Source organism: Haliotis asinina, chromosome 9 (assembly GCF_037392515.1).
Source record: "Haliotis asinina isolate JCU_RB_2024 chromosome 9, JCU_Hal_asi_v2, whole genome shotgun sequence".
Lineage (NCBI taxonomy): Eukaryota > Metazoa > Mollusca > Gastropoda > Lepetellida > Haliotidae > Haliotis > Haliotis asinina.
This window is the reverse complement of record NC_090288.1, coordinates 19,375,310-19,402,609: the sequence shown is the minus strand read 5'-3', so window position 1 is coordinate 19,402,609 and position 27,300 is coordinate 19,375,310. Positions and strand designations below refer to the sequence as shown.

At 42.1% G+C, this 27,300-nt stretch overlaps 1 protein-coding gene across 2 annotated transcripts; it reads right to left on the bottom strand.

Moving 5' to 3' along the window:
* Positions 1–313: 313 nt before the first annotated feature.
* LOC137296698 (uncharacterized) lies at positions 314–26,579 on the bottom strand. Of its 2 annotated transcripts, XR_010957658.1 has the most exons (9): positions 26,016–26,579; positions 23,633–24,589; positions 17,125–17,260; positions 14,960–15,050; positions 13,767–13,860; positions 7,913–8,015; positions 4,898–4,940; positions 2,894–4,146; positions 2,820–2,835 (listed from the first exon to the last, which is right to left on the bottom strand). XR_010957658.1 is itself a non-coding variant. In XM_067828522.1 (8 exons), the coding sequence occupies exons 1-8, from the start codon at positions 26,130–26,132 to the stop codon at positions 3,576–3,578; spliced, it is 2,112 nt and encodes a 703-aa protein (XP_067684623.1). In that variant the 5' UTR covers positions 26,133–26,579; the 3' UTR covers positions 314–3,575. The 2 variants fall into 2 exon arrangements, 1 of the variants encoding a protein (XP_067684623.1); XM_067828522.1 differs by having other exon boundaries at positions 314–4,146.
* Positions 26,580–27,300: the final 721 nt, after the last annotated feature.

The following is a 27,300-nucleotide window of genomic DNA, read 5'->3' as shown; positions in this document are numbered from 1 at the left end:
GTGATCCATACCCTGTTTCTATATTTTGTTGTCTCCAATAGTTAAAAGATGTATATTTATATACTAGTTTAACATCTACTTTCCAGTCGTTTTTGTTGGCCATCGTTGACTGGTTTTGATGATTTAACCAGTCAGCATTATTAACGTATAACTTGTTTTTGTCAAAAATGTTTTCTGTCAAGTGGCTGAAATACTGACTTAATATTTTCACTCACTCACTACATGTATGGACAGTAGTTATGATGTATGGATGGAGTGTTTGGCTTTACTTTGTTGTTATTTACTTGTCAAGAAGAAAACTATACACTTCAAATTCAGATAAGCAGTCTTTATTTGTGAAGAAGACAACAATACAACTGCATGCAACACTCTGTACAGGTAATAGTGTACACCAGCAGCAGAATGACGTATGCATAACTCTCTGCTGTGATGCCTCTGTAGTATGTACAAAATATGCATTAGCTCGTTCATCTGATTCAACTGAGCTGAGCTTTATTGTAAAACGTGAGCAAGTCCACTAACATCGCACACAGCAGTGTCTCCTGGAATACAGTCCCACAGCGCTTCTTAATGAAATGCACAATTCATAGATGTGTCAGTAATATTCCATCATGACAAGTTGTGTACATGTAGTTGGACCTAAGGGTTCATTATCACATGCATGTAAATGTAACCTAAAATGCATGATGTTTACAGAGTATACACTACATTCAGGAACTGACTTGAGATGTCGTGTATTTGGGGCAGAAGGCCAGATTAATGGTACATGCTGTATGACCTGGAAGTCTTGTTGCTGACATACACAACTAGCTGAATACATGCCATAGCAAGCGTATCTTTCATTTCAGAATAACCTTCTTGAAACGGTGATAGGGTTTTGTTTTGTGACCCCTTTGTCATAATGTCTGTAATGACCTGTAATAACATGTTTCCAGTACAAGCCAAATGTACTAATGAGGACAACATGGGTAAAATTCAGATCTCTTGGTAGGTCCCTCAGCTATTCACACAATTCAATTTTCTGCTTCTTTCAAGTGAGTGCTATGGTACTGTTTGTGTGAAAACTAGCCTCCTTTGTTTGGTTGTCCTATTACCCTCATATTCTTTAGTTTGAGTATTTGTAGTAGGACTGACAGAGTTTACTTACCGTAATAAACACTTCCAGTTTACAAATATATTTGTTATTTTGAAGACTGAGTAGAAAGGTGCAATCACTGTGAAACAGGGTTAGAAGATGATCTCTATTACAACACATAAGGAATATGCTTTCTGGATTGTCAACCAAACCAAGACATGCAGTTTTAAGTCATATTTGCACAAACTCTGCAAACGCAGATATTGCATGAGAGTCCATTAGTAACAGACTGGTGTATTCAGCTGACATATCTTTAACAGACAGATCACCATGCGAAACTATGTTCCCTCTCCAACGCCTCCAAATGGAAGGATACAAAATCATTGAAGGTGAGAGAACACATTTAATTTTGGCATGGAACGGTGCTATTCAGGTTTATGTAATGAACTGACTGACCAAGACCCTAATTCCTCCTCTATCCCGAGATGTAGTCTTACTGTCAGGTCAGTACTGTTAAACTCTGAGAGGACAGAAGGTTAAGTATAGGAGAAAACATGCCTCCGAGGTTTTGGTAGACAATGTAAAACCGGAGGGTGACACATTTCCAGACTCCGATGGTTTTACATTGTCTACCAAAACCAAGCAGTGTTTTCTCTAACATATATACCGTCAATAATGGGTAATTACAATGTAGATGATGATTTAATGAAGCTACATAACAATGACTGAAGCGCGTGTAAAATCAATTTAATGACAGTAACTATAAGTAGATAATTTAACCCCATCACTTTTGTTGGCACAGTGGCCATGCAGTAGAGCATCTGCCTACAGATGAGAAAACTGCGGTTCCAATCATGCTTAGGAAAACTTTTGCTTTGTGAGTTTCATCTTGAACGATATTTTACAGTTGATTTCAAACACTCATATATCATTTCAGTGTTAATGTTCAAATAAAGTTAGGAAAAGTCATCGTGGGACATGTGATGATGGACATACGCAAGTTAATATGGCCCATCTGCTCTTGCAATTGTAGGGCATTTGATGATGGACATACGCAAGTTAATAAGGACCACTGCTCTTGTCATGTAGGGCATGTGATGATGGACATACACATTCTAATAAGGCCCACTTTCTTTTGTCATGTAGGGCATGTGATGATGGACATACACAAGTTAATAAGGCCCACTTGCTTTTGTCATCGTAGGGCATGTGATGATGGACATACACAAGTTAATAAGGCCCACTTGCTTTTGTCATGTAGGGCATGTGATGATGGTCATACACAAGTTAATAAGGCCCACTTACTTTTGTCATCGTAGGGCATGTGATGATGGACATACACAAGTTAATAAGGCCCACTCCTCTTGTCATGTAGGGCATGTGATGATGGACATACACATTCTAATAAGGCCCACTTTCTTTTGTCATGTAGGGCATGTGATGATGGACATACACAAGTTAATAAGGCCCACTTGCTTTTGTCATCGTAGGGCATGTGATGATGGACATACACAAGTTAATAAGGCCCACTTTCTTTTGTCATGTAGGGCATGTGATGATGGACATACACAAGTTAATAAGGCCCACTGCTCTTGTCATTGTAGGGCATTTGATGATGGACATACACAAGTTAATAAGGCCCATCTGCTCTTGTAATCGTAGGGCATTTGATGATGGACATACACAAGTTAATAAGGCCCATCTGCTCTTGTAATCGTAGGGCATTTGATGATGGACATACACAAGTTAATAAGGCCCATCTGCTCTTGTAATCGTAGGGCATTTGATGATGAACATACACATTCTAATAAGGCCCACTTGCTTTTGTCATCGTAGGGCATGTGATGATGGTCATACACAAGTTAATAAGGCCCACTGCTCTTGTCATTGTAGGGCATGTGATGATGGACATACACATTCTAGTAAGGCCCACTTGCTTTTGTCATCGTAGGGCATGTGATGATGGTCATACACAAGTTAATAAGGCCCACTTGCTTTTGTCATGTAGGGCATGTGATGATGGACATACACATTCTAATAAGGCCCACTTGCTTTTGTCATGTAGGGCATGTGATGATGGTCATACACAAGTTAATAAGGCCCATCTGCTTTTGTCATTTTAGGGCATGTGATGATAGATGCAGAATGGTAGACACAAGTATGTAGAGGTACAGTATCAAGAAATGGTTAAAGGCCAGGTATTTATGTTTGACAAACATATGATCTATTTCAGAACTTGATTTATATTTTATACCACATTCTTTTACAACTTCAGTTACAATGACTCAAACTTCCAGTCAGTCATATGTATTGTATTCTGCTTATCATGGTCAAATACCCGTGTAGATTTGAAAACAAATAATTCTGAGAAATAAGTTACAAACATTTCAGGAGCATGATTCGAAAGCATATAGTTTCATGAATATGTTGAATCCAACAGAGTACCATACATTATTTGCTCATTCAATCAGGCATGATTGTTTTTGTTTTGAGTGACCAGTCAGATCTTCCAATCATCATCATTGGTGTCTGGTAGCTGATACAAAGAGAGTCTGAGAGCCCGCTGACGCTTCTGTATTCCACTCTGAACAGCATGGAGAACAACATGATCTTCAGCTGTGAGAGACGGAGCATTGCGTAGTGAGTGAGGTGACTGAGACCGACTCCGTACATACTGGGGGATTTGTTTCTTCACTCTAGTCACTGACCTTGACCGTTCATGTGTGTTTGCAGCAGATTTGGTATGATACACCATGGTCATTCTTGGTGTGTAAGTTGACTGCCGAGGAATGTAAAGATTTTGATTATGTTTGGCATACGTTGTTGTCACATGGTGTCGGGCATCCCAGTTGTCCTGGGGGTAATGGTGACTGTCACCTCTCCACACATGGCTCACTGTAGCTTTATTGTCAGCCAGATTGGATGACAGTGTTCTTCCAGGAAGTTGTTGGTCTTGATGATGGTCATGGTGGTTGACATTTTGAGCAGGATATCGAGGAGTAGACGAGGCAAAGAAGGCATCTGGTGGTGATGATGGTGAAGGGAGCCGCACTGGTGTGAATACTTCATCACTGTAATTGAAAACGTAGTTAACACTGGATTATGCTCACTTCTAATAAATCTCATTTTTGGAGACACAGAATGCAGTAATCAGATGTTATGATCACTAATACATATCTTAATGGATAGCAACAGTGAAAATCTTAGGTTACTTATTTGAAATTCTTTTGTAGGTGTTTTGGAAAGTGACCATTTTCTTCATCACACAATTCCTAAAAATATTGTTTTGTAAGTTTCAATGAGAAATTCAGTGAAGTATTCAGTGTAATATAATTTCATGTAGGAATGATTAAAGTGTTTTCTGTTAATTTTTGCATATTTTCATTTCTGTAATTTTATGGAAGAGTCCATTATTTCCATAGGGGGTACATTTTGCGATACACTTCTGAGCATAATTTGAGATAATTATAAGAAATATTTTCAAGATATTGATACATATTTTCACGTGAAGTGATAATGACATCTGCAATGTATTTTCAGTAGTGTATTTGCATTTTGAGAGTTATCTCCATTTTGGGAGAGACCATTATTTAATGGGTGTTCTTGTTGACCAAGTGTATATGTGGATCAGGGCCAGGGTTGTAAGTGTAATATTTATTGTACTATTGTTGTGTTATCAAAGCAGTGTGTATTTGTTTCTGCATTTGTTTATGTTGAGAATTTGGCAACTTTATCTAATAAAGGGACTTATTGGAAGAATTACGCCTTACTTAGCCATTGTTCATTCAAAACACTAGGCAAAGTGAATATACTGCTTCCTACCTTCCCACTGTGTCTGTTCGAGTCTTCAAGGGGGGGTGATTCTCTGAAACCAAAATGTTCCTTTTCAATTGTGTTGTCCAAATATTATCAGGAATTAAAATGTGCATATGTTTTGAAAAACAGATGTTCAAAACAGTTATAAATGTTAAACATCTTTGTGGTAGTTATTAATGATGTGGATTTCAGTACATTTTCAAGTGTTAGAGTTAAATGTACAATTTTCTCAAAAATCAACCATAAATGTTTGATTTCATAGCAAACAGTGTCAGTAATGGTAATGATCTCTAGGAGATTATCACTGGTAATGACAGCAATGGTTTATGAAATCCAATATTTATGGTTTAACAGAACATTGCAGTGATATCTTAATCTACTGCCTCTTTCAGATGAGCAGGTGGAATATTTTCTGAGATAATTTGGGATATATCTTTGTGCTGGCCAGGATTTGTGTGACAGTAACTACACACAGAGTGGTCCCCTGTACTCAGTTATTCATGTCTGCAGTAATGTCATTCAGTGGGAAGTGAAAGACATCAGAACACTCTGTATTTATGCAACTCGGCTGCACTCACAAGGCTCACAATTTTACCCATTGCCATCCCAGACAACCACAGTAAACACTTTCCAGTGCAATATTTAGCATCTCATAATATATCTTCTATTCAACTCACCCTAGTGTTATTGTTTGTATGTTATATGTCATGAATAAGTGATAATTGTGTTTCAATTAATTACGTTTGATTTTTTGTTTGTTTGAACTCTAAATGTGCTTCCCGAAAATGTGAAAATGTGATAACCATAATTGTCAGGTTTGAACTCAGTCCTGCGTTTTGATGGTTAATTAGAACATATTAAAGTGTGTGGTTTAAAGGGGCACTGATGCGGGGCAAATAATGTTTCTCGCCAACCTTCTAATTTCGAAACCAAACTGCAAATTGGTCAGCGCCCGCTCCCTCGACCGTGACAGACAAAGGGACTGGGTTCCAGTCCACCGTAGCAGAATTTCTTCACCTAAACAGTCAGGAGGCTGGATGCCCATCATATGCCATTATTTAAAAATATCCATGGTATTCCTTGTCTGATCGTAACAAAATATCCCAGCAGTGTAGTTTTTTTCTGATGCTTGGATGGTGTAGTGACTGATCCAATTTGATCCCATTTCCGTGTGTTTTTACCTCGATATTAAACCATTTTATGTGAAAATATGATGTCTGCAGGCACGTAGCAAGCCATTAGTTTCTCTCCGAAAGATTGCAAAGCTTTATATTCAGATAGTGTTGAGTGTTTGAGTGTTGACCCAGCTGCGATAGCAAATATCATATGTAAATTTTGGTAGCTATGGTATCTACCCTGGTTCATTATCTATGATAATAAAAACATACAGTTGATTTATTTGAATTCATAAACTAAAAACAATGACTTTGCCATTGGTAGAGAAATCTGAAAATTTTCTTACGTAAAAAAACTGATTACACCTATTTACCCAAGTACACAGCAAATGCCTGTATGTATTTCTTATGTAACAAAATTCCATTGTGTCCTCAAAACAGTTTCGACCCATAAGTGTTTTCAGGGTGCATGCGACACAGAGATTACATCTTCCTTGCTGTAACTTGCATTTGGTGGTGTAAACCTACACGTGTTATTTGTCATCATTCTCTTGGTGGTCAGTTAATGAATTTATAACAGGCATAATTAGTGGTAACACCAGTCAGATTACTCAACAAAGGTTCCCATTTGGCATTTCTCCTGTCTGGAGTAAATATTCAACATTATTAATTAAGGTCTGTACTAGCAAATGTATTGTATGTTATGTAATATGTGCATGCAAGTGATGCAAGAGGGTTTAATCAGGTAAGTTACAAAAACAAACATCAATCAAAGGATTAACCGATAACACACTGATTGATTAATTACTTTTATCTTCTACAGCGGATTTGTCAAAAGGCAATGTGTGTAGATGTACTAATCTATACTGACTACACCCTGTCGTAAAGTGTGAGTGTGAAAACAACATCCTCCCTTCAAAGAATTAACCACCATTGCGTTCATTGATTGATTGCTCATTATTAGTTAACTAAATTACTTAGAATGGCGGACATCATACAATTAGTTTCCAGGTGTGCTATCTAGGGTGACCAATGAGAGGTTTATCAGGTTTTCACCAGTGTGAAAGACGTGAAACGATGTGTTACTTTTTCACAAATTAGACTGTTGTAAGAAACACAACACAGAGCAGGATTATTTACCAGCTTGGAATATCGTTCTTTTATTTGGATATTGATGGATGCATTCCTGAACAAGGTAGTAGCCTGACATTGTTGCTATAAAATTAGTCAGTTTTACATTCATTACTTGCATTTTGTTTTAATTTATTTGTTGTAGCATTCAGCAGTATCTATATGACAGAAAACACACACTAGATCGCGCATGTGTGTGAAACAGGATCCACATTGGCAGTCTATACAATGTTTAAATGTTACAGTCATGTTAGAAATTTACTATAAGTATAAGCAAACCGTGTGTTCTTTTATTAATTTTCAAAATCATACAAATATGACAATATACTAATTAGGGTTATGAGACGAAATACAGAGACGTACATTGGCTTCGTTATTTTTTTACCATTTCTACCACTGGCAGATGATAAACCTTCAAAGTGTTTCATTTGTTTTCATAATATGTTTGTAATGAAGAAAAAATGACTTCACCTTAGTTGATCTGTCTATAATTAAACTATCAGTTGCGCATACGGACTGCACAGCAGAGGTCACAAACCAGTCACGAATTCTGGGATATCATGCGGGTATTCAGGGGAGAAAAACAATAACAAAAGTTTAAACCAGTCCACGCAAATTGCTCTGCATCAGTGCCCCTTTAAGAAACCTCTGTCAGTGTGGCATTTCTTTAGCAGTTCAGTACAGTTTAGGCTCAAATCTTTTTGACAGCCCTTCGTATGTGCTATCTGTGATGTCTGGGTCTCTTTATAATCAAAGACAAAATAATCAAAAGTACCTTTGTCATACAGAGACCTCTTGATGTTGAGTTTCACTCGCTTTGAATTGGTAAGGCTTGAGATTTGCGTCTCAGAGAGAATATTGACACTTAATCCATCAATCTGTAAAACAGATGACAAGCTTATTTGAGTCTTCAAATATAATAAACTACTCACAGTTGCCATGAGAGTCTGAACATTTGTTGCATTCAAACAGGAATGATTACAGATATTGTTAGTAGTCATTAGTAATTTTACCTCTGAATTATCATTGCCAGTTTCCTGTGGAGGACACAGATATACAGAATGAGAGAGATTAAAATTGCTCTCCCTAGTGGTATACCTAAATTACTACATGGCTATCTCCCTCTGCTGTGATGTCACTGCAAAACACTATATTTTCCTCAAACACTTCACAGGGAGGTAAGGGAGTCGACAAGATCCCATAATTCCAAGTTAAATTATATTTATGAAACATATTCCAGTCCTGAAAAATTGTTTTCTGACATGATGTCACCTTCTGTTATTGTTCTGACTATACTTTTGAAAATTATGACGCCACCAAATGTTTCTCCACACTCACTGTCATTAAAAATGACGTCACCTTCTGGTCTGTGATGTCACTTTCGGTTCTATGATTTCACCTCTGGTTATGTCACATCCGGTCATGATGTCACCTCCCGCTTGATATTGCACCAATCCTTAGATAAATTCTACCCCTATTAAAGTAACCTCTAGAATGACTTCCCAGAGTCTAATACTGTAGTACTCTCCAAATCAAATGCTTTGCCTTCACTGTTAGATGTTACATATAATTGTATTTTCTCACTAGATAATCTTGTAGATCTTCGTGAGAATCTTCCCGCACTAGTAATCAATATTCAAAGTCCTGAAGTTCTGTTGAACCAGGACATCCCATCTTGTGACCCATTTCCAGACCCATTTCCACTACACACTCCACCCCACCCCAACCTACCCCTTGTTTTTGAAAAAGGTCGGGCAGAGAATATTTGCTGTGCCACACCTAACGGCCCTAAGTCTTGCAAACTCTCTAAGGATGCGGCAACATCTCTGAGATAAAAGTTCGTAAAAGTATTTCATGCTTTCCATTGACAACTAGATGCTATTTGTGCCACCAAAACTGAAATCCATGCCGACAAGGAAGAAGTTAAAGCTCAAATTTCATGAGGTGAAATTCATCATCTCCTGATCACAGTCTCTATATGCAAAGGTAATACTCTTTCTGAGCCACGATGAAATGGTATTCATAGAAATTTCTGAGTTAATATTCTGATTACACTGAAGAAACAGATGATGGCGACCCCTTCTGAAGGTAAGAGTCCTCTGAATGTACCATTGTAGAGCATGAATAGGACACAATAATCTTGATCTGTGTGCTCTGGAAGCAGTGGTAGGTAAGGTCGGAATTTTAGAAATCCTTGGTACTAAAGGCCCACTTGCAGCAGACTGATATTTTGCTACAAATTCTGGTAATGTTCTGCATGAAGGATAACTGTAACCTTCTGATAATGTTATTAATCTACAGTCCAAGGCATGAATTTCTGTTACTCTGGAGGCTGTTGCAAGAGCCAGCAAGAACTCTGTCTTAAATGATAAAAACTTTAAGCTTGTGGCCTGCATGGGTTCAAAAGGAGCTCTCCTCAGACATCTCTGAACTAAGCTTAAGTGTTATTTTGGAAAAATGGTAGCAGACTTGACGTCCTTGAGCTGGAAGGATCTGATCAATCTACGAAGTGCAGACTTAGATCCTTCTGACAATCCCTCAACATCATAGGCTGAAGCAGTTGCAGGTCAGTATCCTTCTATAGTATTATGTCATAGTTTCCTGACATCTATCAAGAATAGAAGGAAATCCGCAGTCATGGGGATAGATACTGGAGAATCCAAAAGTCCTCGGTCTCTTCTCCACTTGACAAATCGATTGCTGTGCTGCTGCAGAGGGTCTGATATACTGGGTAATTGAATGTGAAGAGACAAGTTCTGCAGGTTCCCGTGGACTCATGTGGAATCCGGTTGACTGAGAAGAATGTCCCATTTCAGCAACCGAGGAGGAGAGTCAGTGAGAAGCTGGAGGAGAGTGGTGAACCATGTCCTTGCTGGCCAGAGGGGAGCTACTAGATAAACTACACAGTTGTGCAACAGAATCTTGGCCAGAACTTTTGAACGAAGTCATATTTTCCCAAGGCATCGACATACCATCCACTGAAAATGGATGCAAATAGGTCTATCAAAGGAGTTTTCCATCTTTTCCCAATTAAAGCGAAGGCATGTATAGAGTTTACGTCATGGGAATGACACTGTTCTGCCTTGATAAAGAATCTGCAAGAATTTTGAAACATCCGTGAATATGACAAACCCTTAGGTTACATCTTGTACGTCTGGCAATTTCAAATAGGCCTTGCTTGGCTTTTAAAAGACTCATCAATCTGGCTCCTCCCTGCTTATTCACATAAGTCACTACTGTAGAACTGTCCGTAGTTAGCATGATACTCTTGCTGTTTTAATTCCAACTCCAGTGAGCCAATGCTTTTAAAATGGCTAGCATCACCAATACATGGATGTGGAATACTGTCTCCTGAGGAGACCATGTGCCATGAACTTACCACTGGACGATGTGCGCTCCCCATCCTGTGGACGAAGCATTCGAGTAAATTGTGATATCCTGAGGAGGAGGATGAAATGGGGTGCTGGGGAGAACATCTGACTGAGTCTGCCAAAGAAATTCTGTCTTGACATGATTCAGGCAGACATTTGATGTATCTAGATCCAAAGTTCTGTTCTGATTTATCCACACTTTGGGGGAAGTCAGACACCCCAGTAGAGATGTGTATTTCCTGATGACTGCCTCAACCTGATATCCTACAATATTCTGGTCCTCAACTAACAATTCTATCAGGGATAAATATGACAAGTTCTTGCATCCAAAACTGCTCCTAAGAACTTAATCCTTGGGGGCGGTGTTAATGCCGATTCCTCTGGATGAATTATTTGGCCCAGATGCATAAACTCATGAATTACAAATTTTGTCTGTCTTATCAGTTTGTTTGTGATCATATTCATGACCAGGAAATCGTCCAGATAACCATGGATGGATATATGTGTAATGAAGAAAAGCTATGATGGGGGGAATCACTGCCGTAAACAGCCAAGGTGCATGGGATCTTCTGAATGGTAGGACTCTGAACAGACACCTGCAACCCTTTACTGCAAATCTCAGGTATCTCTGTGATGAACACATGAACATGAACATGAACATAGGCGTTCTTGACATCCATGCTTACAAATTTGGCTTCCAGTTGAATCAGACTGTGCAAACTGCTCAAAGATTCCATCTTGAATTTTGGTGGTTTCCATAGGAACTTTTTGAGGATTTTCAAATCTGTAATCATGCACATCTCTGTGTGTCCCTCTTGGGATCGGAAGAATAAAAAAACCTTCCAAAGTGCCTTGTGGGGGTATCTGAGTTATTGCTGCTTTTCCAGTAACTGATGTATAGCTTTCTTGGTCACAAGCAGATGATAACCTTGAATATAAAATCTGCAACTGCTTGGATGACAAGTGACTGGCAGTTGAACCTCCCAAGGTAGGATGAACCCCTGACAAACTATCAATAGTTTGTCCTTTGTAATTTGCTCCCGATTTTTGTACTACTGGGCTAAATTACCCCCTGATGGAACAAGAGCTACCGGCTGAACAAAATCGAAATCCAACTCCAATTCCAGGGATAGATCAAAATCGTAAGGTGTAAAATGAACTTTTGGTATGGTGTCAAAAACTTCCTATCCCTTTAATGATGAAAGGACCTCACCCCTCTTACTCTACCCCTAGAACTAGAGGGATCTCCCTGCTTACATGAAAAAGACGTATGTGGAAAAAGTACCCCTGTCAAAGGCCGAACGTTGTAGAGGAGCATGACGATTCAAAGATTGTGAGCGAGAGCCTGAGTTAGACTGTGATCCTTCTCTCCTACTCCTAGGAGCAGATCTGAATCTATTCTGGTTCAGTAGGGCCAAAGCTAAACATTGATTAAGATTCCTGAAAGTAATAGCATCATTTGCTTCCACTGCTTGCTTACATTGACCATTGAAAATCTCTTCAGAATTCAGTGGTTGCTGGAACATCAAATCCTTAGTACACTCTGGTAAATTCCAGACTGAACTAAGCTTATGAGTCTTCTCCATAGTAGTCAGTCTGCTTTGCAAATACACCTAGTTCTGAGTAGCATCCGACACAGCCTGATACATCTAGGAAAGAGTGATCCAGAGCAACCTCGTGCACTGACATCGCTACAAAGGTAGCCTTCTTAACTCCCAAATATTCCTTGAACACCGATGGCAGCAGAGCCCAGACACCAGCAGAAAACCAGTTTATTTAAGATAGTATGTCAATCACCTTAACCCGCCTAACAGGATTTAGACCAAGCCCTGCCAGGGATGTCAAATCACCTGAGCGTGAGACGATTGCCAATCAGGCAATCTAGCTTGTGTGCTAACCCCAAAGGGTTGGCAACCAAGGATCGTGTCCCTCCTGGACCGAACCGACTCTTTGAGTTTGGGACAGAGCATGCCTGTCATCATATGAGTAAAGTGCATTTTGAGGTAAGGAGACAGAGAAATCAATTTGCCTCTGTAAGTCTTAGATTGTTTCTTCGTTACATAATTCAAAGTGATGGAGGGATTGCCACATGGAAGATTGAATTTCCAACTTGAAGGATCATAATAGCATCATGATAGCTGGCAAATCAATTTGGCTAGATGAAGGACTAGATCTAGATCTAGATTTTGATTTAGGCTCCGATCTAACTGCAGAAGTAGAAGGTTGAGAGGCTGACTTCTTACTTTTTGAGGAATCTGAATTAGTGAATCTGATAATTTCCTTTTCCTTGCCTGCTTACATGCTCTATCCATAGTAATCTGTTTCTCTGTGGATAAGTCAGAACATCGAAAACTTCGAACTTCAAGTGTACAAGGGGCTCCCACAAAACATGATGCACATAGGGAATGCGCATCTAACTCAGCCATAAATGTTTGACATTGTATGCACTTATTTTGCGATATGGCGGGGAAGTTCCAAAATTGTGGGAAAGTTCCAAAATTGCAGAAAAACGTCCTAATTACTCAAAGTAAATATACATCACAATAAATCTAAACTAGTCACAATGCAATGGTCCAATGACCACTCTAAACTAATCATAATGCAATGGTCCAAAGACCAAATGTGATGTCTACTGACCGCACACAAATAGGTCTGTAAGATAATCTTGATTATACAAACCATCTCTTCCACTCTGACACATCCATGTGTGACCATACATAAAGAATTTATGAGGGTGTTTAGCAAACATTGTTGTGACGTCACAGTCGAGGGAGATAACCATGTAGTAATTTAGGTATACCACTAGGGAGAGCTATGACTTTGTAATCTCTTTCATTCTGTATATCTGTGTAATTCACAGGAAACTGGCAACCATAATCCAGAGGGAATGTGTATCACATAATAAGAAATGATTCACTCCAGGATTAGATTTAGGAGATAAACATCATGTGTTGGCCAATTTTCGGGTGTTATTGAGTATTTGAAGCACGGGAATGCATTTGGAACTGACGGCGTCAGCCGGAGGTTTCAAATGAAATATTCCCATGCTTCAAACACACTTAACTTTCATCTCAGAGTCATATTACACAACATACTGCCACACAAATCTCAAAAATCTAATCACAATTAATTGTTATTTGGATGCTTCTTAACGTGAAATTCCTTTATTATAAATGAAATCATGAAATGAAAAATACACATGTAGTTAAAGTGGACTGTCCATGAAGAACAACACTACCATACAACCAGTTTAACAACCTTCATTATGCAGTCTCCCTTCTTGAGGCCTGCCTTGTCAGCAGGAGAGTTTGCTTCCACTTCCTTCACAATGATGTCTCCTGCCACTGGGTCCCTGCAACACAGTAGCAGGCTTTAACATAACTGTTACATACTGCATGTTAACCACTTTACTCTGTGGCGTGCTGTGTTTGGTACAGTGCATGTTATCCACTTTACTCTGTGGTGTGCTGTGTTTGGTACACTGCATGTTATCCACTTTTCTCTGTGGTATGTTGTGTTTGGTACACTGGACCAGTGAAGGTCCCGGGGTAGAATACCCCTTCAGCAACTCATGCTTGCCATAAAAGGCGACTTTGCTTGTCGTAAGAGGCGACAAATGGGATCAGGTGGTCAGACTGGCTGACTTGGTTGACATTGGTTCCCAATTGTGCAGAACGATGCTCATGTTGTTGATCACTGGATTGTCTGGTCCAGATTTTTACAGACCGCCGCCATATAGCTGGAATATTGCTGAGTGTGGTGTAAAACTAAACTCACTCACTCACTCACTGGTACACTGCATGTTGCACTTGTTCAACACTGAACAGGGCTGGTATGGTCTCACTGTATATGTGGGGCTAGATAGGTTGTGACTGAATAAGTAGGGCTAGTTACGGAGTGACTGAATGGGTTGGGATGGTTCCGGTCCACCTGGCTTGGTATTCTCATCCACTTAAATCCTCTTCATGTGCAGAGTCCTGATGTATTTGTGTTGAGGGTGGGTACACACACTAGGAGAAGGCTATTGTGATGGCAATTGCTGTTATGTAGTTATTGTATCATAAATCTTCAGCAACCTCAAACATGCTGACAGTAACATATCGTGTGTTTTCAACTTGCAAAATGCATATAGGTCAGAATTACATACTGCTAAGTGAATGGGACAGGTGCTTTCTCTCCTCAAAATCATTCTGGTATGCTGTATTTGACATGGAAGGAAAATGAGATGAAAACTTAAAGAAAGCTTGCCTTTTCACTTACTAAATGTATGTTTAAGAAAAAAAAACACCACATGTTCAGCTTTAAGTCAATATCTTGAATATCTGTATCTATGTAGCAGTAAAAAATTTTTTTGTCACCCAAGCTGCCTTATTTATTGACAGATGTCTATCATGTCATGAGTGGCACTTGATACCAATGATGCAACTCACCCACACAACTCACCAACTCACCTGAAAACAGCACAGCCAAGTTTGCCACAATTTGTTGGGTAGATGATCACATCTGCACCGTTGTTTATGGTAGGTGACACAGGTTGATGCCCTGCATCACAAGGTGCACAATAATAACAAATGTTGTTGCAGAATAATTATACACAACAATACACAGTAGCCCATAGTGATGTGCCACTACAATCACCAGTAACTGTGGTGATGTGCCACCACCAATAGACAGTGGCCTGTTGTGATGTGCCTCATCAATGCACCATCAATAGACCGTAATCATAATAATAAAGAAAACTTTTTAATAGGCCTGTCTCACCGTCCCTGAAGCACATTATTTTCCCTACAGCCTAGCCCTCACTGCAGTCCTAAGGCTCTAAATACAGAAAGTCTACATTCCTGTAGGTTTAGTCTGAATCACTGGTCTCCCTAGGGCTTCTTTTCAATTTATATGGGTTAGTTTGTTACTGTAAACATTATACATATATTCAGAGACTAAACATTAGTCTATTTTTTAATGTGCTAATCTACATGCAACAAACCATTGTCAACACGCTAACATCCTGATTATTATTACCTCGTATAATCTGTTGGCAGTAGAAGGTTATAATCACATAAGTTTACCCAACCAGGTACTCAGTATCTGCTGGGTGAAGATAGAAAATTTTGAACAAGGACTGTTTGACGTTGTTTAACTTCCACTGATTCATGACCAAAACTCTCTGCACAGGATCACATCTCACTACAGTAGCCTGTGGTGATGTGCCACCAACAACACAGAGTAGCTTGTAGTGATGTACCATCATCAATCTACAGCCTAGCCTGTTGTGATGTGACAACCCAATACACAGTAGCCTGTGGTGATGTACCACCACCAATATAGAGTAGCCTGTGGTGATGTACCACCACCAATATACAGACTAGCCTGTTGTGATGTGCTAACCTAATAGAGAGTAGCCTGTGGTGATGTACCACCACCAATATAGAGTAGCCTGTGGTGATGTACCACCACCAATATAGAGTAGCATGTGGTGATGTACCACCACCAATATAGAGTAGCCTGTGGTGATGTACCACCACCAATATAGAATAGCCTGTGGTGATGTACCACCACCAATATAGAGTAGCCTGTGGTGATGTACCACCACCAATATAGAGTAGCCTGTGGTGATGTACCACCACCAATATAGAGTAGCCTGTGGTGATGTACCACCACCAATATAGAGTAGCCTGTGGTGATGTACCACCACCAATATAGAGTAGCCTGTGGTGATGTACCACCACCAATATAGAGTAGCCTGTTGTGATGTACCACCACCAATATAGAGTAGCCTGTGGTGATGTACCACCACCAATATAGAGTAGCATGTGGTGATGTACCACCACCAATATAGAGTAGCCTGTGGTGATGTACCACCACCAATATACAGACTAGCCTGTTGTGATGTGCTATCTCTGCGCACAAAGTAGCCTGTCGCAAAGTGCTATCACCAATACAAATGTAACTGAAGTGAATTAACCACTTATAGTTCCCTGCACTGAAATAGTTGTTGAATGTTGTGATGGCATAGTGACTAGTTACAAATATCACTGAAGCATTATTCATGTCACATAGTGGACAAAAGACCCTTGCATGCCATTCCTACCCCTTAACACCCAGGTGAAGTTGAGGTACGAACAATGTTATCTAAATGTTGCTGAAATGCATGAAACTAGTACGTTGATATTGAGTTACACCAGACCAAGCAATCCCACATAGGTTTTAATTGATCCAATATGAGACTGCCTTTACAATTTAGTCAGATCAAATACCGTACTTGACTGATCTACACAAATGGCCCAGCAGATATATATTTAGGACTATTGTTTGAATGGCTCTTTAAATGAACTCAAGTCCTGTGCCATGCCTGTTGTTGCCAAACACATCTGCATGTGTCAAGCCTTGAACTGAATAAAAGTGTAAAAGGTCCTGTTTGATTATTATGGCATGAATGATTACTGTAATCCTAGTAAAGATAACTGAAAGTAGCTCAGCATTTTTAGAGTACAATGCACATTTTGTTCTTATCCCCTTGCATAATAAGTTCAGAAATCTGCCTTCGTCATATTGACACATAAAGAAGGTCTCCTTAAATGTGTTTCTGTGTAATGTTGTAACAGCAGTTGTAACTCACCATTAGCTTCATGAGATGTCTCCACTTCCATGATGAGATTCCAGGCATTGCGCATCAGTATTACAGCTTCAGCATGTGTCAGCTGCCTAAAGTCTGCACCATTCACCTCCAGGATGCGATCTCCAACACAGAGACCCTAAATGAATTTAAAATTTGGGTTTTCAATTGTTCAGAGCAAATATTTTAAACAATTTGTAGGAAATCCATTATGGAGGTCCTTTACTTCTTTCCTCCTTACCTGTCCCTCTGCCTGACTGTTGGCCTCCACAAAGTGCATGGTGATACAAGTCCCTTACTTCTTTCCCTCTTACCTGTCCCTCTGCCTGACTGTTGGCCTCCACAAAGTGCACTGTGATACAAGTCCCTTACTTCTTTCCCCCTTACCTGTCCCTCTGCCTGACTGTTGGCCTCCACAAAGTGCACTGTGATACAAGTCCCTTACTTCATTCCCCCTTACCTGTCCCTCTGCTTGACTGTTGGCCTCCACAAAGTGCACTGTGATACAAGTCCCTTACTTCTTTCCCTCTTACCTGTCCCTCTGCCTGACTGTTGGCCTCCACAAAGTGCACTGTGATACAAGTCCCTTACTTCTTTCCCCCTTACCTGTCCCTCTGTCTGACTGTTGGCCTCCACAAAGTGCATGGTGATACAAGTCCCTTACTTCTTTCCCCCTTACCTGTCCCTCTGCCTGACTGTTGGCCTCCACAAAGTGCATGGTGATACAAGTCCCTTACTTCTCTCCCCCTTACCTCTCCATCTGCCTGACTGTTGGCCTCCACAAAGTGCATGGTGATACAAGTCCCTTACTTCATTCCCCCTTACCTGTCCCTCTGCCTGACTGTTGGCCTCCACAAAGTGCATGGTGATACAAGTCCCTTACTTCTTTCCCTCTTACCTGTCCCTCTGCCTGACTGTTGGCCTCCACAAAGTGCACTGTGATACAAGTACATTACTTCTTTCCCCCTTACCTGTCCCTCTGCCTGACTGTTGGCCTCCACAAAGTGCATGGTGCTAGAAGTCCCTTACTTCTTTCCCCCTTACCTGTCCCTCTGCCTGACTGTTGGCCTCCACAAAGTGCATCGTGATACAAGTCCCTTACTTCTTTCCCTCTTACCTGTCCCTCTGCCTGACTGTTGGCCTCCACAAAGTGCATGGTGATACAAGTCCCTTACTTCTTTCCCCCTTACCTGTCCCTCTGTCTGACTGTTAAACTCCACAAAGTGCATGGTGATACAAGTCCCTTACTTCTTTCCCCCTTACCTGTCCCTCTGCCTGACTGTTGGCCTCCACAAAGTGCATGGTGATACAAGTCCCTTACTTCTTTCCCCCTTACCTGTCCCTCTGCCTGACTGTTGGCCTCCACAAAGTGCATGGTGATACAAGTCCCTTACTTCTTTCCCCCTTACCTGTCCCTCTGCCTGACTGTTGGCCTCCACAAAGTGCACTGTGATACAAGTCCCTTACTTCTTTCCCCCTTACCTGTCCCTCTGTCTGACTGTTGGCATCCACAAAGTGCATGGTGATACAAGTCCCTTACTTCTTTCCCCCTTACCTGTCCCTCTGCCTGACTGTTGGACTCCACAAAGTGCACTGTGATACAAGTCCCTTACTTCTTTCCCCCTTACCTGTCCCTCTGTCTGACTGTTGGACTCCACAAAGTGCACTGTGATACAAGTCCCTTACTTCTTTCCCCCTTACCTGTCCCTCTGCCTGACTGTTGGACTCCACAAAGTGCACTGTGATACAAGTCCCTTACTTCTTTCCCCCTTACCTGTCCCTCTGTCTGACTGTTGGACTCCACAAAGTGCACTGTGATACAAGTCCCTTACTTCTTTCCCCCTTACCTGTCCCTCTGCCTGACTGTTGGCCTCCACAAAGTGCATGGTGATACAAGTCCCTTACTTCTTTCCCCCTTACCTGTCCCTCTGTCTGACTGTTGGCCTCCACAAAGTGCATGGTGATACAAGTCCCTTACTTCTTTCCCCCTTACCTGTCCCTCTGCCTGACTGTTGGCCTCCACAAAGTGCACTGTGATACAAGTCCCTTACTTCTTTCCCCCTTACCTGTCCCTCTGTCTGACTGTTGGACTCCACAAAGTGCACTGTGATACAAGTCCCTTACTTCTTTCCCCCTAACCTGTCCCTCTGCCTGACTGTTGGCCTCCACAAAGTGCATGGTGATACAAGTCCCTTACTTCTTTCCCCCTTACCTCTCCATCTGCCTGACTGTTGGCCTCCACAAAGTGCATGGTGATACAAGTCCCTTACTTCTTTCCCCCTTACCTGTCCCTCTGTCTGACTGTTGGCCTCCACAAAGTGCATGGTGATACAAGTCCCTTACTTCTTTCCCCCTTACCTGTCCCTCTGCCTGACTGTTGGCCTCCACAAAGTGCACTGTGATACAAGTCCCTTACTTCTTTCCCCCTTACCTGTCCGTCTGCCTGACTGTTGGACTCCACAAAGTGCACTGTGATACAAGTCCCTTACTTCTTTCCCTCTTACCTGTCCCTCTGCCTGACTGTTGGCCTCCACAAAGTGCATGGTGATACAAGTCCCTTACTTCTTTCCCCCTTACCTGTCCCTCTGCCTGACTGTTGGCCTCCACAAAGTGCACTGTGATACAAGTCCCTTACTTCATTCCCCCTTACCTGTCCCTCTGCTTGACTGTTGGCCTCCACAAAGTGCACTGTGATACAAGTCCCTTACTTCTTTCCCTCTTACCTGTCCCTCTGCCTGACTGTTGGCCTCCACAAAGTGCACTGTGATACAAGTCCCTTACTTCTTTCCCCCTTACCTGTCCCTCTGTCTGACTGTTGGCCTCCACAAAGTGCATGGTGATACAAGTCCATTACTTCTTTCCCCCTAACCTGTCCCTCTGCCTGACTGTTGGCCTCCACAAAGTGCATGGTGATACAAGTCCCTTACTTCTTTCCCCCTTACCTCTCCATCTGCCTGACTGTTGGCCTCCACAAAGTGCATGGTGATACAAGTCCCTTACTTCATTCCCCCTTACCTGTCCCTCTGCCTGACTGTTGGCCTCCACAAAGTGCATGGTGATACAAGTCCCTTACTTCTTTCCCTCTTACCTGTCCCTCTGCCTGACTGTTGGCCTCCACAAAGTGCACTGTGATACAAGTACATTACTTCTTTCCCCCTTACCTGTCCCTCTGCCTGACTGTTGGCCTCCACAAAGTGCATGGTGCTAGAAGTCCCTTACTTCTTTCCCCCTTACCTGTCCCTCTGCCTGACTGTTGGCCTCCACAAAGTGCATGGTGATACAAGTCCCTTACTTCTTTCCCTCTTACCTGTCCCTCTGCCTGACTGTTGGCCTCCACAAAGTGCATGGTGATACAAGTCCCTTACTTCTTTCCCCCTTACCTGTCCCTCTGCCTGACTGTTGGCCTCCACAAAGTGCATGGTGATACAAGTCCCTTACTTCTTTCCCCCTTACCTGTCCCTCTGACTGTTGGCCTCCACAAAGTGCATGGTGATACAAGTCCCTTACTTCTTTCCCCCTTACCTGTCCCTCTGCCTGACTGTTGGCATCCACAAAGTGCACTGTGATACAAGTCCCTTACTTCTTTCCCCCTTACCTGTCCCTCTGTCTGACTGTTGGACTCCACAAAGTGCATGGTGCTAGAAGTCCCTTACTTCTTTCCCCCTTACCTGTCCCTCTGCCTGACTGTTGGACTCCACAAAGTGCACTGTGATACAAGTCCCTTACTTCTTTCCCCCTTACCTGTCCCTCTGTCTGACTGTTGGACTCCACAAAGTGCACTGTGATACAAGTCCCTTACTTCTTTCCCCCTTACCTGTCCCTCTGCCTGACTGTTGGCCTCCACAAAGTGCATGGTGATACAAGTCCCTTACTTCTTTCCCTCTTACCTGTCCCTCTGCCTGACTGTTGGCCTCCACAAAGTGCATGGTGATACAAGTCCCTTACTTCTTTCCCCCTTACCTGTCCCTCTGTCTGACTGTTAAACTCCACAAAGTGCATGGTGATACAAGTCCCTTACTTCTTTCCCCCTTACCTGTCCCTCTGCCTGACTGTTGGCCTCCACAAAGTGCATGGTGATACAAGTCCCTTACTTCTTTCCCCCTTACCTGTCCCTCTGACTGTTGGCCTCCACAAAGTGCATGGTGATACAAGTCCCTTACTTCTTTCCCCCTTACCTGTCCCTCTGCCTGACTGTTGGCATCCACAAAGTGCACTGTGATACAAGTCCCTTACTTCTTTCCCCCTTACCTGTCCCTCTGTCTGACTGTTGGACTCCACAAAGTGCATGGTGCTAGAAGTCCCTTACTTCTTTCCCCCTTACCTGTCCCTCTGCCTGACTGTTGGACTCCACAAAGTGCACTGTGATACAAGTCCCTTACTTCTTTCCCCCTTACCTGTCCCTCTGTCTGACTGTTGGACTCCACAAAGTGCACTGTGATACAAGTCCCTTACTTCTTTCCCCCTTACCTGTCCCTCTGCCTGACTGTTGGACTCCACAAAGTGCACTGTGATACAAGTCCCTTACTTCTTTCCCCCTTACCTGTCCCTCTGTCTGACTGTTGGACTCCACAAAGTGCACTGTGATACAAGTCCCTTACTTCTTTCCCCCTTACCTGTCCCTCTGCCTGACTGTTGGCATCCACAAAGTGCATGGTGATACAAGTCCCTTACTTCTTTCCCCCTAACCTGTCCCTCTGTCTGACTGTTTGCCTCCACAAAGTGCATGGTGATACAAGTCCCTTACTTCTTTCCCCCTTACCTGTCCCTCTGCCTGACTGTTGGACTCCACAAAGTGCACTGTGATACAAGTCCCTTACTTCTTTCCCCCTTACCTGTCCCTCTGTCTGACTGTTGGACTCCACAAAGTGCATGGTGATACAAGTCCCTTACTTCTTTCCCCCTTACCTGTCCCTCTGCCTGACTGTTGGCCTCCACAAAGTGCATGGTGATACAAGTCCCTTACTTCTTTCCCCCTTACCTCTCCATCTGCCTGACTGTTGGCCTCCACAAAGTGCATGGTGATACAAGTCCCTTACTTCATTCCCCCTTACCTGTCCCTCTGCCTGACTGTTGGCATCCACAAAGTGCACTGTGATACAAGTCCCTTACTTCTTTCCCTCTTACCTGTCCCTCTGCCTGACTGTTGGCCTCCACAAAGTGCACTGTGATACAAGTCCCTTACTTCTTTCCCTCTTACCTGTCCCTCTGTCTGACTGTTGGCATCCACAAAGTGCACTGTGATACAAGTCCATTACTTCTTTCCCCCTTACCTGTCCCTCTGCCTGACTGTTGGCCTCCACAAAGTGAATGGTGATACAAGTCCCTTACTTCTTTCCCCCTTACCTGTCCCTCTGCCTGACTGTTGGCCTCCACAAAGTGCACTGTGATACAAGTCCCTTACTTCTTTCCCCCTAACCTGTCCCTCTGTCTGACTGTTGGCCTCCACAAAGTGCATGGTGATACAAGTCCCTTACTTCTTTCCCCCTTACCTGTCCCTCTGCCTGACTGTTGGACTCCACAAAGTGCACTGTGATACAAGTCCCTTACTTCTTTCCCCCTTACCTGTCCCTCTGTCTGACTGTTGGACTCCACAAAGTGCATGGTGATACAAGTCCCTTACTTCTTTCCCCCTTACCTGTCCCTCTGCCTGACTGTTGGCCTCCACAAAGTGCATGGTGATACAAGTCCCTTACTTCTTTCCCCCTTACCTCTCCATCTGCCTGACTGTTGGCCTCCACAAAGTGCATGGTGATACAAGTCCCTTACTTCATTCCCCCTTACCTGTTCCTCTGCCTGACTGTTGGCATCCACAAAGTGCACTGTGATACAAGTCCCTTACTTCTTTCCCTCTTACCTGTCCCTCTGCCTGACTGTTGGCCTCCACAAAGTGCACTGTGATACAAGTCCCTTACTTCTTTCCCTCTTACCTGTCCCTCTGTCTGACTGTTGGCATCCACAAAGTGCACTGTGATACAAGTCCATTACTTCTTTCCCCCTTACCTGTCCCTCTGCCTGACTGTTGGCCTCCACAAAGTGAATGGTGATACAAGTCCCTTACTTCTTTCCCTCTTACCTGTCCCTCTGCCTGACTGTTGGCCTCCACAAAGTGCACTGTGATACAAGTCCCTTACTTCTTTCCCCCTAACCTGTCCCTCTGTCTGACTGTTGGCCTCCACAAAGTGCATGGTGATACAAGTCCCTTACTTCTTTCCCCCTTACCTGTCCCTCTGCCTGACTGTTGGCCTCCACAAAGTGCATGGTGATACAAGTCCCTTACTTCTTTCCCCCTTACCTGTCCCTCTGTCTGACTGTTGGCCTCCACAAAGTGCATGGTGATACAAGTCCCTTACTTCTTTCCCCCTTACCTGTCCCTCTGCCTGACTGTTGGCCTCCACAAAGTGCACTGTGATACAAGTCCCTTACTTCTTTCCCCCTAACCTGTCCGTCTGCCTGACTGTTGGACTCCACAAAGTGCACTGTGATACAAGTCCCTTACTTCTTTCCCCCTTACCTGTTCCTCTGCCTGACTGTTGGCCTCCACCAGGTACACAGTGATAGGGGTCCCATACTCCTTGCCACCTTTGATCCCAACACCAAGACTGCCATCTTCACGCCTGTTTAGCAGCACTTGTTTCATGGAGCTGTTTACTTCTGGCTGTATGTTGGGGCTTTCTGTATCAACAGTCAGAGTGCTCTTGGAAGATGTCACATTCAGATGATGATTGGAGTGTGTGCTTGATTTCCTACTGTGTCCCTTGGAGTTTTGTGACAGCTGAAGTGACTTCAATGACACACGTGATGGAGTCTTTGACATATCTTGATTCTTAGGTTGATATTGCTCTGCTGCTCTCACTGGCTTCATGAGTGAATGATTCAGTATCATTTCAGCTTCTTCCTTGGTCACAGTTCCATTTCTCGAGTGATCATCAAACTCACTGTATACTCCACTTGTAACACTGGTACCAGGCAGAGATATTCCATCAGTACCATTTGTTTCATCATAAGGCACTACATGTATTTTTTTCTCAAATCCTGTTGACACAACTTGAAATTGTCCTGAAGAATCCTTTGCAATCACTTTAGGATCATCACTTAAGGGGTTACCAGTATTAAAATACTTTAAAAATGCCTCATAACTCGAAAACTGCAAGCTACAGAGCTTATGGAAGTCCCTCTGGAGTTGGAGGGGAAGCTTGCCACTGAGCTCCAGAAGGAGCATCAGCTTCTCAGTTGTATTTATCACAGGCTTTAGCTCAGTGCATAATGTGGGCACAGACCTAGATACCCTGAAGTGCTGTAAAGCTTGTTTGAACACAATGCATTCATCTTCATTCAGAAGTTCTTCTGCAAGATTTCGAAGGATTACCTCCCCTTTCTGATATTGTGTTGTGGCCATGAGTTTCATCTGTTGCCGCTGAGCTCGACGAAGGGGCTTCCACGTGTGTCCGTATTGGAGGTAGTGTACTACCTGGTGGCAACAGAACATAATGTTTACAACATTTGTATAAATATTGCTATCTCTAGATTATACTCACCCAAAGCAATATTACATTTAAAACTGCCATCAACATGACATGTACTCCTAGTGCTGATCTTTCAACCTTGTCTGTCCAAGATTTTACTGTTAACCTCAAACTGGTCCTGCTATGTATTCAGACATGAGTCATTAAAACATCCCATCTCAATGCAAACAAGTAGCTGTCACTAAGGTGACATAATCCCCTAAATTTTCACAAATTATCAAATCAAGCTAAAAAAATAATGAAAGTAAAGGTTATAGTTGAAGATGAAGTTAAACAAAAACATGTCCTGTCAAACTCTCTTGATATCTTGCTCTGTAGCTGTTCAAACACAAACATAAATTCAAGAGTCACTCTGACCTTGACGTGAATGTCATGGTGCATGAAAAATCCAGTGAACTGTTCTTGAGATATCTTGCTGACAATCTTAACATACAGGTTAACATGCTCAAATCTTCAAAGCGTCACTGTGACCTTGAGAACTACATGAAAGTCACCAGAACTGACTGAAAAGGGTAAAATGTTAATTCCCTGAAACTGAAATGAAGATCAAGGTCACCAAACTGACTGGGACCTTTCACATGCAGTAATGAATCTAGGTACCAAATCTGAAAAGAATCTAGCAAATGGTTCTTAAGATATTCCAATTCTATGTATATACATATAGATGTACATTTATTCGTACACATGGATGTACCACATGTTTAACTGGACAATGTTGCTGAGTATAAACCAGCACCACACAATCAACTGGACAATGTTCCTGATTATGAACCAGCACCACATAATCAACTGGACAGTGTTGCTATGTATAAACCAGCACTACATAATCAACTGGACAATGTGGCTGATTATGAACCAGCACCACATAATCAACTGGACAGTGTTGCTGATTATGTTAAACATGATCAACTGGAAAATGGTGCTATTTACAAACCAGTACTATATGCTCAGCTGGACAAAGTTGCTGAGTATGAACCAGTACTGTAGGATCAGCTAGACAATGTTGCTGTTTATGAGCCAGCACCACTTGGTCAAATGGACAATATTGCTGTATATAAACCAGTATTATATGATCAGCTGGACAATGTTGCTGTATATGAACCAGTACCCCCATAATGAACTGGACAACATTGCTGTATATGAACCAGTACTATATGGTCAGCTGGACAATGTTGCTGAGTATGAACCAGCACTACATAATCAACTGGACAATGTTGCTGTATATGAACATGATATATGATGCCATACCCTTCATATAAAGATATGAATGATGGTCATGGTGACAACAAATGTTTGTCATATTGTCAAACAAATTCAAGTGAAACTTGTCAATATGTTCCCCTATAACAACCACGTCTATGCTGATCTTACCTCCATGTGCCGTGGGCGAACCCGCAACTGCAAATCAGGATATCTGCTAAGTGGGGAGTACATTTTCGGCTGCTGTACTTGACTACTAGTAGAAATTTGTAGGCAGACTTGCCCCATCTACCAAGATACTCTGGGCCCAGTAATTATTTTCATACAATCCTCAGCCCCAGTAGGTGTCTTTAGTTATTCCTCTCCTCCATGTTTGTATCTTTTGTAAGAAATCAGTGTTGTATCAAAGCAATACTATTTCGTAATCCAAGCATATCCACTGTGAACTTGGATATTCAGCCCTTGTGCCAGGTACAGAATACATGTGAAGAATGTTCATATGTCAGCCACTAGCACAAGCTGCTAATCCAGTTGAGTTCCAAGACACTGAATGAGGCTTAAACACACGATAGCTGTACTGTGATCCCTCTTGGGATCTCACCCCACACTTAGAAGGAACTATGTCAGGGCAAAGAAGACATTATCAATAATCCTCTCAGCCTTAATTAAATCATCAAAGATTGATTGCACACAAATATCAGCCACACCATTGCCTTTGGCTAAATTCAATCCCTGAGCGTGCAGACGTAACCTGAATGCAGGTGCCTGAATGGCCCAGAGACTGGCAATCAGTGAGGGGATGCAGGGGTTTGTCAGCTGCACACAAAGCAGTGTATTATATTTTCCCCTCCACTCTTGTTAAAGGAGACTTGACATACTTGATGTATAGCAATAGCCAGTCAGTTGAAAACCTGATTGACAGCTTTCGAACAGCCGACAAAAGACGAGTCTTCATTTAAATTCAACATTACATGGTTATGACAGTAACAAGACATGAGCACTCATTCACTGATATATTACACTGTCTTGCTGCTCTCTCCCGTACAAATGTTTTGAACAGCCATATCAACCTTAATATCTCTGTAAAGCACACAACCATATCTGAATATTTACAAACAATAAGTCTGTTAACTGTTTTATTTGTGAGAGGTAACAACATTCACAAATTTAAGATGTATAATAATGATCTGTACTGAACTGTTACACATGACTACAGTGTACCTAAATGCGTGACCAGTCATTGAAACGGTTCCAGGCTAAGTACAATGCTCATTACTTGTGGATTAGGATGTCACATGTCTCTTTATTTCATCTGTGTAGTATGGCACACTGCCACCCTACAACCCCAAGCATGCACAAAACAAACACCTTAGTCATCACTTCCCACATTGTACAAGTTCTACATGACACTATCATGTTAACAACACGTTCTCTCAGAATTATTGTTTTCACTGAG